The following is a 14607-nucleotide window of genomic DNA, read 5'->3' on the forward strand; positions in this document are numbered from 1 at the left end:
GCAAAAGGCGCCCGTGTGCTGCGCGATGTCAGTGCAGGTTAAAGATCCCCAGGTGGTCGAAATTATTCCGGAGCCCTCCACTACGGCACCTCATTCTTCTTTCACTCCCTCCTTTATCCCTTCCCTTACGACGCGGTTCAGGTGTCCAACGATATATGAGACAGATACTGCGCCATTTCCTTTCCCCCAAAAACCAATTATTTTTTTTCACAGCCATCGTTCGGCTGTTGAAACCGAAACAGCATGACAGAAAAAGTTAGACTAAATTATTTAGGGGTCGTAGGCGAAGATAATATGGTGATTCATGAGTGGTAGCGTCTTCCGCATCATTGTAGAGAAGAAAGCATGCCACCAAAATTAGGTGTCTATACTCCTTTAAGGCGCTAGTCTACCGAGCCGGAGTACCCGGGTTTGAACCCGACCGCGGCGGCCGCGTTTCTACGAAGGCGAAGTGTAAAAGGCGCCCATGTGCTGTGCGATGTCCGTGCACGTTAAAGATCCCCAGGTGGTCTAAATTTCCGGAGGCCTCCACTACATGTCATCTGAAATGAATAGTATAGGGAGGACCACTACATGTTGTCATTTGAAATGAATAGTATATGGGAGCAAGAATTCTAAATTTTCATGCGGGCAATAGTTTGACATTGGCTTCATTGACAAAATGCAAGCCTATCATTGAGATCACGAAAATCGCAATCTACCATGTAGGGTCTTAAAAGAAGTCAGGCAAATAAATTGACGATCTGCAATTTATTGAACAAAATAACCCATAACACATCTCTCACTGGATGCTTTGAACACAATAGAGCCCATACAATTCATGGCTGAAGATCACAATATCCAAATCTCCTGCAAGTCTGTGTAAAGCCAATGCCGTTTGCATCCTTGAAACAACGACGCATGTATTTTATAACTGTTACCTCTTTGCCAAAGAAGTATTCGGTGCTCGAAAATATCTGTTGCACCAATCTCGGTCACAGCATGCGAACCTGACTGACTGCACGTGACCAAAGTAAATGCAAAAATACTTTTTTCTATGCATTTCAACCCGAGGCAACAATAGAAAAAGGTCACCAGTGAATGTCCACATCCATGTCGCAGCACATGACAAAAATTGTCTGCAGGGTGTCTGAAAAGAGACTGCAAATTTTCAGTTTCCTGACAATCTAAATAGTACGAGACGACGATCCTTACTGTAGTATAATATTTGAATTGTTTTACATCTGTATTTTGTTCGCCTGGCTGCATCTCCAGATATATATGTGCTCCCATTATAATGTGCATTATGTTGACATTGGAAAACCATGAGCACATTAACGAACATCCAAAGCACGGGAAATGGTATGCGTGGCAAGTGGATCTACTCGGTTCAACCAATTGCTAAACCTTGAACGGGATTGCTACACGAGGGCGGTGGTTCGGGCTAGCTGGCGCAAGTACGTCATTCCGGAAGTACGGACACCAAGAGACAAGGACAAGTGCTGGTCGTTGTCTGTCCCTGTGCCGGTGACAGATTTAGCAGTTCCGAAATGACGGATCAGCACACAAGGAGCACGTGTGATGGTGGATTGTCATGAGGATGATGAACACAGACAGGAGGGACTGTTAAAAAGTTGCCAGGATGAGCAAAGCCATAGATATTCATTTGTCGCCCACAGGATGCATATGTCAACTGGCTGCTAAAACCTCCGCCCACACATAGTAGCCACTTTGGAACAAGGTTTGACAGGTGGTATGAATAGAGAGTTGCTGTAGTGTGCGTGCTCGTGTTTTGAATCTAGATCCGTTACAAGAGTTTGCAAGTTTGAGAGGCCTGTACAGGAAAGTTCGAGCTCAAAAGATACCGTTGAAATGTTTGTTGTAAGCAAAGGGAATGGCAGTGCTCCAAATGCTTTTCCCCAAATCACATCTCATTCCAAGAAGCTGGAAGTTGACTGCATTGAGCAGCTGCTGTTCCCTAAAGGGACGCTGAAATGATTTCGACGGGCATTATCTTGTGCAACAGATTTGTAGTGGTGGTCTTTGTGGGCATTTGAGTCAAATTTGAAAGCTCTGCATGGGCCCTATAATTAAGAATCATTTTTAAAACATTTGGGGGGGGGGGACACTGAAGCTCTGCCTTGAGGGTATGATGAGATGGCGTAATGGTTTAATTCCCATATATACAGAAGGTCATTCTCTGCATTCATAAATCCCTACATTTGATTCCCTACCTAGACCAACTTGCTACTATTTTTTTATTTATTAATCCTTCCGGGATTTTTCGCTCACGGCTAACACCTTCGACGCCGCGTGAACCTGATGCTGCTGTTGCTACGCACGATGAAAGAGACGCGCAGAGCGGCAAACCACGTAGAAGCGCTGCCAGGCGCCTTGACGAAACGCGCTGGACTCAAGCTGAAGTCATATTCCGTCGGCACATCGTTCTCGACAAACCCGATGCCACAAACACCAGCATAGCTTCCGCGCTGAACGAACGGGCAGCAAGCCGCAAGCTTCGTGGTGAACGGGCCTTAGATGTGTGCTGCGTTGTTCGCCGCTCACTGCGTGATTCCTGCATCCCCGCACGGCCCCACTGCGCCTGAACGAGATGAGCAGGAGGTGCTGCCATCGCACGCTTTCTGTTGGGGCAGTGGCGTAAATTGCGAGGAGGAGGAGGGAGTGGTTTTAGTGGGCATCGCCTGATGGCGCTATGTGTGTGCCAAGCGAAGAGGAAAAGTAGCGGAAAAAGTTTGCTACTCGCTTAACCGTGACTTCTGAAATCTTCATGCTCATAATTACTAATGTACACCACAGTACATGTCTTTAAAGCACCCTTCTAAGACAACACCAAATACACTGGACACACCTTTGTTCATTCCCAACCATCAAGCTGGCGTGGCAAAGTGGTTAGCGCGTTCGTCTCACACTCTGGACGCCCTGGTTCGATTCCCACCCTCGACCAATTTCCTACTCAGGTTTATTTATTAAAGCTTCTGGAATTTTTCGCTCACGGCCAACGCTGCCGACGACACTGGCTTTTCTGTGACATGGGGCGCTTAACGCTATCGCGTTAAAATTGCTGCTCACAGTAGCTCGCAACAGACTGGGGTGACACACCTCACTGCATGGCCCCTGCCCCGATACCGTCAGTGGGCAGAGAAGGCGAGCTACTGCAAGCAGCTAGTTTTAAAAATTATTTCTAAATTATAGGGTCCCATGTAGAGCTTTCAAATCTGACTCGAATGCCCAGAAAGACCACATCTACAGATCCATTGCACTACAATATGCCCATCGAAATCATTTCAGGGTCCCTTTTATGCACAGCGGTTTTCCAATGCAGTCACGTCAGCACACAGAGAATAAACCTTTTACTGTTACAGCACACGTTTAGTCATTTCAACGCACACAGTAACTCCAGATGAGCACTAGACAATTTCAAACTGTCGTTACCAGCCACATGTGAGACTGGATAATCGACAACTAGACCCTTATTCTAACTTCAGTACCTCGATGGACTCAAAGCGCTCATCAACTCACAGAAGTAGTGAGAGCAGATTTTGTACTCAGTATCATGCAAAGCATTGTTGGACTGGCCTTGAAGATAGTGAGGTGTGCATTGCTGTTGAAACATGCAGGTAAGATGGCATTATCAGAAGCACTGAAAGTAGCAGTTTTTGAACAACTGCTTGTGGCATCAAAGCAACTTGCAGTCCCTGCTGTTGACCAAAGCAGTGACCAAAACATTGCGTCTTTATAGAAGTAACCCAAATACTTTCAGAAGCATGTTACCAACATGTTGTGAATTTTAATAGTGTGCATAACTGTTTTTAAGCGTGTTGCGATTTTAGTTTGAAAAGCAATTTATGCAGCTGCAGTGGGCTTCAGGTTCTCTACATCGCGAGTCCAGATGACACGACTGCACAGCTCTAATTTTTGTAGCAACACACAGCCACAGCAGCTTTGACTGCTTAAGCCAATTGGTCACAGCATCTAGTTTCACAAGGGTTCAAAGTTAGAACATGGGTCCTAGTGACAGCCACCAGTGCCAGTGTTCGAATGCCTTGGCCCTTGACTTCCTTGATGCTGTCCGCAGGGCACGGCTTCTGCACCCATCAGCGATTGTCCGCATTGACTGCAAAAAAGCAACCTTACAGATGCCGTTGAAAAGTGCAGGCCACACTAGCCAAGCAGGCGTGACACCGCTCAGATTTCGAATTAGAGAGATAGAGAGAGAGAGAACGTCAACCATCAGCTCTCTTCCTTGCCGCTTCCATATACTATGCGCCAGATCTCGTCCTGCGTCGCATCAACTTTCGGGAACTCCGCGGCACATGTCGTGCACGACGTCCATGCCAGCGTCACGTGTGGGAAGTAGTTCTGCGCGCACAACCTGATGTCGTAACTGTCGGTACTGAGCCGCTTAAGTTCGGGCATGGCTGCTATGGCTGACCGCACCTCCTCTGGCACTATGTAGAGCTTCTGCAGAGGCAACTCCGTGGCGAGCGTGAGCCGCTGCATCGCGCGGTGCAGCGGCCGCGGGGAGCGGACTGGACCACCCAGGTAGGCCGAGACTACCCATTCTCCGTCGAGGTACAGCTCAGTGAGACCAGCGACCGTTTCGAGGAAGGTGAAGAAGGTGTCGTCCGACACCGAGTCGCCCAGGCAGAGGGAGGTCAGCTTTGGGAACATGCCAGCGCTGACTTTTTCCTCGGAGACGTTGCAGCCGGACAGGGAGAGGCTCTCGAGGTTCGGACACGTCTCGGTGATGAGGGAGAGGCGCACGCCCTCGAAGTACTTCAGAGACAGGTGCGTCAGTGAGAGGGTGCGCAGAGCCCGGCTGATGTGCGGGTCAAAGGGGCACAGCTGGCCCTGGGCAGCGTACATCAGGGACAGGCGCGTCAGGTGCGAGAACTGGGGAATGCGCGCCAACACCTTCTTGAACGTCGTCGTCACCTGCAGGAAGAGGGAGTGAGAATTTTGCAAACTCAGCACCATTCGTGAAGTGTTGCATGCAGCGAGGCCTTCTCACAGCGCAGTTGTTAAAGGGATGCCGAGGACCAAATTAAGTTGGCTTGCACTGATAGATTACCACATTTTAATGCCAAGGAGGCTACTTAAACTGAAAATAGGGCTCTTGGAGTCGCCACTACTGGCCACTTCTGCAAGCAAACTGAGGGTGTCAAGACAGTTCTGACACGAAAGCATTGTGTGGCTCGCCGGCAATGAAACTCGGCGGCGTTGACCAGCAGCCCCCGTCCGAAGACGCCCCAGTGATATCACCATTGTTTCACATGACGTCAGCAGTTGGCTATAAAATAGAGTCGTGTACAGCAAAGAAAAATAAATATTTGAACCAACAACGTCCAGATTGCGAGGAGAGTACCCAACCCATGGGCCACAAAACCTTTTTTTTGTCTTTATTGCCTGTTTCGACAGTTTACAACAGATCAAAAGCACGTCCTGCATTACATTCTCAAACATCAAGAGCGGACATGCGTTTCACTTACGTTAGAAATTCAAAACTATTTCAAAGAATACAACTCTCCCATCAACTCGATAACTTCATCTCCAAAACAACATAGCTCCTTGTACACTTCACGCACCTTAAAAATGTTTTCTTTGAAGTTATCTTAGACAGACCGCGCATCTTCATCGCAGTGTCGTACAGTCATCCTGCTTCGCCAAATGCTGTGCAGGCCAAGAAGGAAAATTACATCGTATTTATAAAGATCCGGCTCAACGCCCAGGAATCGTATCCCATACGGCGTCAAGGGTAAGACTTTCTTTATTGTACGCTGGAGCACATCCCAAAAGAGCAGCGCATCCCAGCAATCAATAAAGATGTGTTCTATTGACTCTGGTTTGTGACATAAAAAGCAGTCAGCACCCAATGGTAGAAACAATCCCTTCTCCTCCATCCATGTTTTAACCGGCAACATACCAGTGTGCAACTTGAAGAAAAACATCTAACATCTTCATACCCGCTGGCACCACTATTTTCCTCACTCTATTTTAAAACATTTCCTCCTTGGTCTCCAATATACAGAGATCAATATATTGGCTCAGGGAAGAAACAGTCAAGCAAATCTTTTAGCAATTCCTTACGCATGACATTTGAAAGGTATTCCAAACTGAACCGATCATTTAGAAACCGGAAAGCAAAGACCGCTTCTTTAAAAAATCTACTTGCACTGTATCGTATCCCGTCTACAGTGTAAATAACATTGTTTGGCCAAGCCGAAGAAAGCTTCACTTGAATGCAAGTCCTCAGGAAAGTGTCGCGTTGATCTCGAAGAAACATCAATCTTAACACCACTTGCCTAAGGTACAAGTGTGGCACCCCGTTTCTCAAACGCAGAAATAAATTATTACGTTTAGTCCTCTCCGATGAGGACTGCCAAACAAAAACAGCGAAGGGACAATCAAACTTTTGAATGTTAAGGCAAGAGCATGAAAGGACCTGCAACAAACAGCAATGTTTTGCCACCAGGTACCGTATTTACTCGAATGTAACGTGAGCTTTCTACAGAAAGTAGAAAGGAAATGTCACCTCCCGCGTTACAATCGAATACTAGGTTTAAAAACGCTATGAAGAACACCAAACACACTATTAAAATCATTTCATGTGTCAAACGTGTGCATTGATCGTACTGGTCATTCGAAATCAAGCACTCCAACTCGCCGGTCAACCAGTACGCGAACCACAGGTCACAACTAGGACAAAGCGGCAACCTAATCGCAAATGCAAAAAAAAACAAAAAACAACGAGAACAAGCCAACAAGAGTCGACGCCAGCTAGAGTCACTGGCGCTATGAGAGGGCGCCACCTCTTGACGAATGCTCGCAACCTGTAACAAGGTTGTGTGGCCTCTGTGACCGCAAAATGAAACAGCCATGTTGGAGGCACTGAGCGCTCGCAATCGCCGCCAAGACGCCAGCAAAGGAGCGAGCAATCCCGCTGCCATCTGTCTGTTAATCCTTGCAACTGATGCAAAAATGTGGCCATGTGACTAGCAGGCAGCAGGGCATGGAGCAGCGCGTTTTGTTCGCTCTTTCTCGTGTTAGGTGCCAGTGCGTGTAGTTGTGCATTCTGTGCTTCGAGCCTTAGGCCTATCCCCATCAAACGGTCGAGTTGTCTTCGAACGGAATGGCGTGCTCACGCGCTCAGTATACAGCTGGCTTCAAGCGCAACGCTAATCTGCTTGCTGAGAAAGTGGGAAATTCAGCGGCTGCAAGACGTCTGGACGTCAACAAATCGACGATCAGGGGATGGAAGAAACATCGCGAGGAATCGTTTAACTGCAACAGCCTGCGAAAAGGCTTTCGGGGGCCCAAGAAAGGCCGCTTCCCGGAGTTGGAGCGTCGCCTTGTAGAGTCCATTAGCGAGCAACGTTCCCGACTACTTGGAGTAAGCATTGAAATGCTTCAGTGCGAAGCACAGGAGCTTGCGCGGGACACCGTTTTGACCCAAAACCAGTTTAATGCATCACGAGGCTGGGGGCAGAAGTTTATGCGAAGGGCCGAGTTCTCCCTTCGATGCACAACTTCTATTTGCCAGAAGCTGCCCGGGGACTTCTAATCAAAACTTCGAGAGTTCCAGCGCTACGTCATCGATCTTCGTCGCTCTACCAACATGCCACTTGGGCATATCGGCAATGCCGACCAGACCCCCGTGTATCTGGACATGCCTATGTCCAGAACAGTGCACAAGTCTGGTAAGCATGAAGTTCGCCTTACAAGCACAAGCAACGAAAAAAATCAGATTGCCGTTATGCTGGCATGTTTGGCTGAAGGCCGCAAGCTCCCTCCATTCATCATTTTTCGCCGGAAGACGATCCCGAAGGAAACTTTCCCGAAAGACGTTATCGTGCGCTGTCACGAAAAAGGTTGGATTGACTCGAATCTTGTCATAGATTAGATTCAAAGCGTGTGGGACCGAAGGCCGGGCGCATTGCTGCATCCGGAAGCAATATTGGTTCTGGACTCTTTCCGAGGTCACCCGACACCTGGCGTCAAACAAAAGCTACAGTGTGACCGAACACATCTCGTTATACCGGGTGGCATGACCTCCATTCTGCAGCCTCTGGACGTTTGCATGAACAAGCCCTTCAAGGATCGATTGCAACAATTATACTGGGAGTGGATTGAAAGCGGATCAACAACAACAGCTGCAGGTAGGCTGAAATGCCCAAGCGCGTCTACCATTGCTCATTGGGTTTCAGCAGCCTGGTACAGGCTACCTCATGATTTGGGCTACCGCGCATTTAAGAAACGCTCAATTTCAAATGCTCTAGACGGAAGCGAGGACAACCTGCTGTGGGAGGCAGCCAGTGACAAAGAAGAGTCAAGCTGTGATGATGACAGTGACGGCGACAACTGCCGTGAGGATGAGGGTGTATAGGAATGCCTGTTTGGCCTGTATTTCAATAAAGTTGTCTTTGACCCTCAGAACTGTGCGATCTCGGTTTCTCACGTCACATTCGGGTTCTTTCGGTTTTTCTGTCGCATGCCCGAAGTCTACCCTCGCGTTACAAACGTAGTTTTTTTTCCCCCCTTTTCACATCCGAAAAGTCGACCCTTACGTTACAATCGGGGTCGCGTTACATTCGAGTAAATACGGTATGTATGCGCTTCTATGGGGTGACTGACGGTGCCTTATCGAGGTGCGAAATATCCTAAAAGTCCGAATTACAGTAGAACCCCGCTGTTACGTTCCTCACTGCTGCGTTTTCCCGGCTGTTACGTCGTTTTCGTCCGGTCCCGGCATAGCTCCCATAGGATCCAATGTATTGGGTACCCCGCTGTTACGCTGTAGCTGTGAAAACGTTCCCGCATGGTACGTCGCAACCTGGCACCCCGAACCCGGCCGGGCAACACGTGCCAACCGCCATTTTGACGAGCCTTGGCCAGGCTTGGCTACGGAATTAGCTATAAGACCATGGCCTCCGAGATCACCCCCTTGCACTCGTGTGGGTAATCTCGGAGGCCATAAAAAGCTGCACGCGAGTTGGAGAGATTGCCACTAGATGGCCACTGCCTCGTCAGCCGAAGCGAGTAAAACCCGCGGGCCCGCAGCAATCCAGTCTTTCTTGTTTGTGCGGTTCAACCCATCCGAGTCGTCCGTGTCCTCCCGTCAACACCTACGCTGCCTACGCCTCGTCGGGCCTCGCTAACACCGCGAGCGATTTGTCGTCCTTTGATGGCGCCGCGCAAGTGCAAGGCGCTTTCCCTCGAGGAAAAGCTGGATGTTCTCAACGCAGTCGACAGGCAGCCAGCGTGGAAAAGAGTCGACATCGCCAAGGATCTTGGTCTGCCACCCTCGAAGCTTAACAGCATCATCTCGAAGCGTGCCGAGATACAAGGGAATGCCGCGCTCTTCGGCCCGAAAGCTAAGCAGGCTCGTGGCGCCAAGTATGGAAACCTCGACGAGTCGCTTCTTACTTGGTTTAAACAAGCCCGCGCTGCCGGTGTTAACTTTGACGGCAGCATTTTGCGCGAGAAGGCGATGGAAATAGCCGACCGACTGGGCATCAGTGACTTTGCGGCGTCAAATGGCTGGATCGACCGTTTCCGGAAGAGGCACGGCATCACGTATAAGACGGTATCCGGGGAAGCAGCAAGTGTAAACTTGGAAACAGTCGACGATAGGAAGGCCACACTATCTGCCATAATTGAGGGGTATGAGCCTCGTGACATTTGCAATGTCGACGAAACGGGTCTTTTCTTTCGGGTGCAGCCATCCAAGTCGTTAAGCCTGAAGGGCGAAGCATGCCACGGAGGCAAATGCAGCAAAGAACGATAGACGGTGCTCCTTTGCTGCAACATGGATGGCTCGGACAAGCTGAAGCCATGGGTAATCGGAAAATACCGAAACCCAGGGTGCTTAAAGAACATTCGCCTGCTGCCATGTCACTATAGAAGCAACAGTCGTGCATGGATGACGGGTTCTTTGTTCGAAGAATTTCTTCGTTACTTCGACAACAAGATGGGCTCCCAGTGCAGGAGTGTTGTCCTTTTTCTGGACAATTGTGCTGCCCACCTGAGAGACCCGTCGTTTCTTTGGAACGTTAAGCTTGTTTTTTTTCCTGCAAACACTACAAGCCACTTGCAGCCGATGGATGCCGGCGTCATAAAGAACTTAAAGCACTCGTACAGGAAGTCCATCGTAAAGCGCAGTCTGGCGCATATTGATTGCGGACAGCAGCCTACGATCGTTTCAATACTGGACGCTATGCACTACGTCGCTTCAGCGTGGACTGCAGTAAGCGCGTCAACTGCACAGCACTGCTTCGCGCGGTCTGCCTTTCGCATGGACGGCGGAGAGGAAACTGCCACGGAAGTTGAAGAGACAGAAGCAGCCTCTCATGACCAAGAGCTGAGTGAAGCTTTGAATGCGCTGGGTGCCACGGGAGTCACGTATGACGACTACGTCGCCGTGGATGCTGCTGTCGTGACATCCGAGTGTCAGAGTATCGCCGAGATCGTTGCAGACTCGGTCGCAAGTGAAGCCTCAGACTGTGATGACGACGAGAAGCACGAGCCGCATGATTCCCGAGCTTTGGAGAAGCCGCCGCGGCTCTGGACCTCCTCCGCAGGTACGTCGCACCTCAAAGCGACGCTGAGAGCAATGCGGCTTTCCAGGCCATCGAGAAACGCGTGGTGTTTTCCAGCGAGCGGAAAAAACGGCAATCGACCATTCTCGATTTTTTTAAGACCTAAGCTCACTTGATGTCGAAATAAATTGTTTCAAGGCAAAGCTGCACTGTTTTGATTAATTTTCGGACCTTTCCTCACTGTTGCGTTTTCCCGGCTGTTACGTTTTTTTTTGCGGTCCGGTGAAAAACATATGAACGGGGTTCCACTGTATTGGGTCTGAATTACCTGTCGGCTACTGTACAAGGATTACTATGTGGTATCTTCCTATGACCGCTAAATAATTTATAATTGAATTTCTTTTTTGTGCTGCTTCGGCTTCAACAGCCGAATGATGACTGTGGCTTCAAAGCAAGGTTGGCGGTCACGTGAGGCATAAAAAACTGACAAAACTGTTGTTTTGTTGTTTTAACTCACTACAATGCTAAAGCCAGCCTGGCTCAAGAGCCAGAATGACAATGAATATAGAAGCAGCAATTATATTGCCATTTTTTCGTGCCTCACACGACCTATAAGCACACTTTGATATCACCGTCATCGTTCGGTTGTTCAAACCAAACAGAAACAGCATGGTGGCAGAAAAATTCAGTTATAAATTATTTTGCATCTGTAGGTGAATACCACATGGTGATACATGCGTAGTAGTAGTGTCTTCCGAATCACTGTAGAGAAGAAAACACGAAACCAAAATTAGGTGTTATATTTCTTAAACGCTACATCTATAATTTTCTTTTCCATAGCCTACTGTGCCTGTACACCTCCTGAATCCAACAAGGTCATGTGACTGTATCTCGATCTTAGAAATGCATTCCGTCCACTTCTAATTCTGCTTGCCAAACTGCCGTTTAGGGTGACGGACTGACCTGCAGTTGCTCGAGGTCTGGATATTGCTCGAGGGCCTTTTCCATGCAGGCGAGGTTGACGTTGCCAATCATGGTGGCATTGCCATTTCGCCGCCGCACGTTGCAGCCGAGCGTTAGCTCCCGGCAGTTGCCGAGCAAGGGTGGGGGCACGGGTGACTGCTGCCGGAACTGCTCTGCCAACGTTACTATCTCATCCATCGGAGCCTGAACTGCCGACAGCTGTGGGGAGAAAAGGGAAGTGGAAAAGAGGGGATCACAAGAACAGCACGGTGGAATGGCATCAATACAAAGGCATCACATTTGAATTTATGGTGATTGAAAAGTTTACTGGGGCAAAGCCATCTAGGACCACAGAGCACCGGAAAATGACCTGAAAAAGAGTTCAGGATGACGAGAAGTTTGTGGTAAGTGATGAAGACTATATGACCATAAGTGAGAGCAATAAAAACTAAGAGCAAATGAATAAATTGTTACAAAACAGACATAAAAGAACTGCTTATGGGGAAAATATAAAAATACTGGACTTGTTTCAAATGTTCACTTGACTCCTTCGTTACCACGTCACTGGGCCGGTGATTGAAAAATTCAAACTGCTACGACAGCGTGACCGCGGCCACTACAGACTTGCTGAGCCACCTGGTTTGTTGTTCACACACTGAACTTTCATTTCCTGCATAACTTGTATTTTTGCCGCAAGGTGGTAATTTTTTAAATGCGCTTGAAGTTGCGGCGTCGAATGCTCAAAGCAAGGCGTCAACATCGGGAACTGTGCGCGCTCGAAACAACCCAGTTGCATGCAATTCTGCTGAGCACATATTTTTGATGCATTGAGCCTTTGACAACGATGTTGCATCATCAGATTTTGTTTCTGAAGCTCAAACTGAGGAAACAGAGCTTGGAACGTTGGCCTGTTAGTTTCGGTTTCGGTTTCCGGTGCGGTTGTGCAAGTCGAGCGTTGCTATAAGTCTCTATGATGATGCGATGCCATCTGGTTTGTTGTTCAGAAACTTCAGCTTCATTAAGCTACATAAGCCTTCATCGCAGAAGAAAGCTTTGAAGGCACTTTTCAAGTTCTTAAAGGACTCAGGACTGAGTGCAAGGTTGTGATCTATCAGTGTGTGCCCTGTGTACCGAGCAAGTACTGGCCAACGAACATGTGCATAAGTGATCTCCCTTTACAGTCTCCCCTTTCTATCTCTCCCTCCGTTCCCCTTCCCATGTGTAGGGTAGCACCGGGAGTCACCTAGTTAAGGGAGGACACTGGTCTTTGGGACCAAAAAATGACCCAAAAATCAATTTGTTAAAAATTGCATTTTTGAAGCCTATAACTATTATTCTTAAACTCTACCAGTTTTCCCCTCCAGGAAATCGGTATTTTGACCATAATATTAAATTTAGAGCACTGTGTGGGCTCAATTAGTGTAGGAGCAGGCAATTTAACACCATGAAAATTTTGGACACCCATCTGTCTTAGTACGTCAATATCTTAACGTCTAGGACAGACAGATATGTCATATTGTTTACTAAGGGAAGCTGAAGGCACAATGTATGCAATAACTGAAGCACAATTGTTCAATCACGCTTCAAAATTTATAATTTTGAAAAGTTTATCTATGCATGATATTCACACTTTGAATGCTGCTATTCTAAGTGCTGTAAAATTACTAATGAGGCTAAAATGAAAAAAAAAAATGCTTTGATTATTGCACTCTTCACTCACCATGCTATGTAGCCACGTGTTAGAAATTGTTTTTATTGAGCCATTTTTTTTGTGCCGAGGTACTAATAAATGACTAATTAAATTATTTATCTTAGGAACGAACAAATTAATCTAAAAAGCAATTTCATATTTGAAATCAGTATAAAAGAACTGAGCAAGTTGATACAGTTTCATTAGGATTGGACTAAAAGTAAAAAAAATAGGTCTAAGACCAGTGTTCCCCCTTAACCTCCCTGCCTTTCCGTTCGTCTTTCTCTCTCTCTCAGCTTCATTTTTTTGTGTACATCGGAATTTCATCACACCACCGACGCGACGTGAATTTTTGCAATGCCCTTGAAGCGGAGGTTACGGCATAGGCCGCTCCAAGCATGGCATCGAGCGTGGGAACGGAGCGCACTCGAAAAAACCAAAGCCAAGTCATGCTTCTTCTAAACATTTACTTATCTAGATCAACAATCTTTCACTGACGATGAAGCATATGCACGTGCCATGTAAGGGACTAAGAATTTTCACTGCTAACAGCAGCTGGTGATGTGCTTGCCCAGCACCTGTGTGCTGTGCTGTTCAAGGCAAGCGCTCCTCTAGACTTGGGAATGACTTGCAGCAGAGGCTATGCAAGATAGGGAAGGAGACAGGCCTTTATCCCTTTGCCACAGGGAATGGGGTCCTGAGTCCTACAACCCTTCACCGTCTTTGCAACCCCGCACCACCTTTCCAACTCCCCCTTTCACTGCTCCACACACCTGGCCCAGACAATGAAAAACCAAACCCTTATGGCATAGGAGACAAAGGCCCGTCTCTCACCCTTTCCTGCCTAGCCTCTGCTGAACTGCCAAAAAAAGTTGTCCCCAAGTATAGTCTGTTTTTGTTCCTGTGAGGTGAGTGGACCTATTCAGTTTTTCACTTCACTCGTTCCTTTGTTTCTTTGGTCACAGCTTTACTGCGTGCAGTGCGTACAGTGCGATACCATTTTTTATTTAATGTGCAGCACGTAAACTACTGCTTCCATGTTTTACTGGCCACGATCCATTCGTCCTTTAAATAAACAAATTCTTGATTTTTCCAGTGAAATTGGTGTCCATTCTTTTTCGCCATTTTTCAACAAATGTCGATGACTGTCCGTTTCCGTGCTCTTAGATAGTGGCTTGACCACTCATTTGTTATTATGCTGTATTTTAAACTCATTCTTATGGCCTTTATTATTAATAGCACAACATAACTGCATTTACTACCTCATGTTTAATGCATTATGGCAACAGCTGTTACTATGCCATTAAACACCAGTAACGGCAACAACTGCTGTTGCTGCAGCAATGAACTCATTATGCATCTGATAGAGACCTCTGAAAAATCGTTTCCTTGCTCGTAGTCAGGTTGAAAAAGGAAAAA

General features: G+C 47.5%; 1 protein-coding gene across 1 annotated transcript in view; it reads right to left on the minus strand.

Annotated features, from left to right (window-relative positions):
- The window catches only part of LOC144103629 (uncharacterized), a 50735-nt gene that overhangs the window by 28735 nt on the left and 7393 nt on the right, over window positions 1-14607 (minus strand). Inside the window, exons 4-5 of the mRNA XM_077636296.1 lie at window positions 11499-11717; window positions 4233-4935 (exon numbers count right to left, since the gene is read on the minus strand). Coding sequence (XP_077492422.1) covers window positions 4233-4935; window positions 11499-11717 — 922 coding nt within the window. The remainder of the gene's footprint in view (window positions 1-4232; window positions 4936-11498; window positions 11718-14607) is intronic.

This window comes from Amblyomma americanum, chromosome 9, assembly GCF_052857255.1.
Source record: "Amblyomma americanum isolate KBUSLIRL-KWMA chromosome 9, ASM5285725v1, whole genome shotgun sequence".
Classification (NCBI taxonomy): Eukaryota; Metazoa; Arthropoda; class Arachnida; order Ixodida; family Ixodidae; genus Amblyomma; species Amblyomma americanum.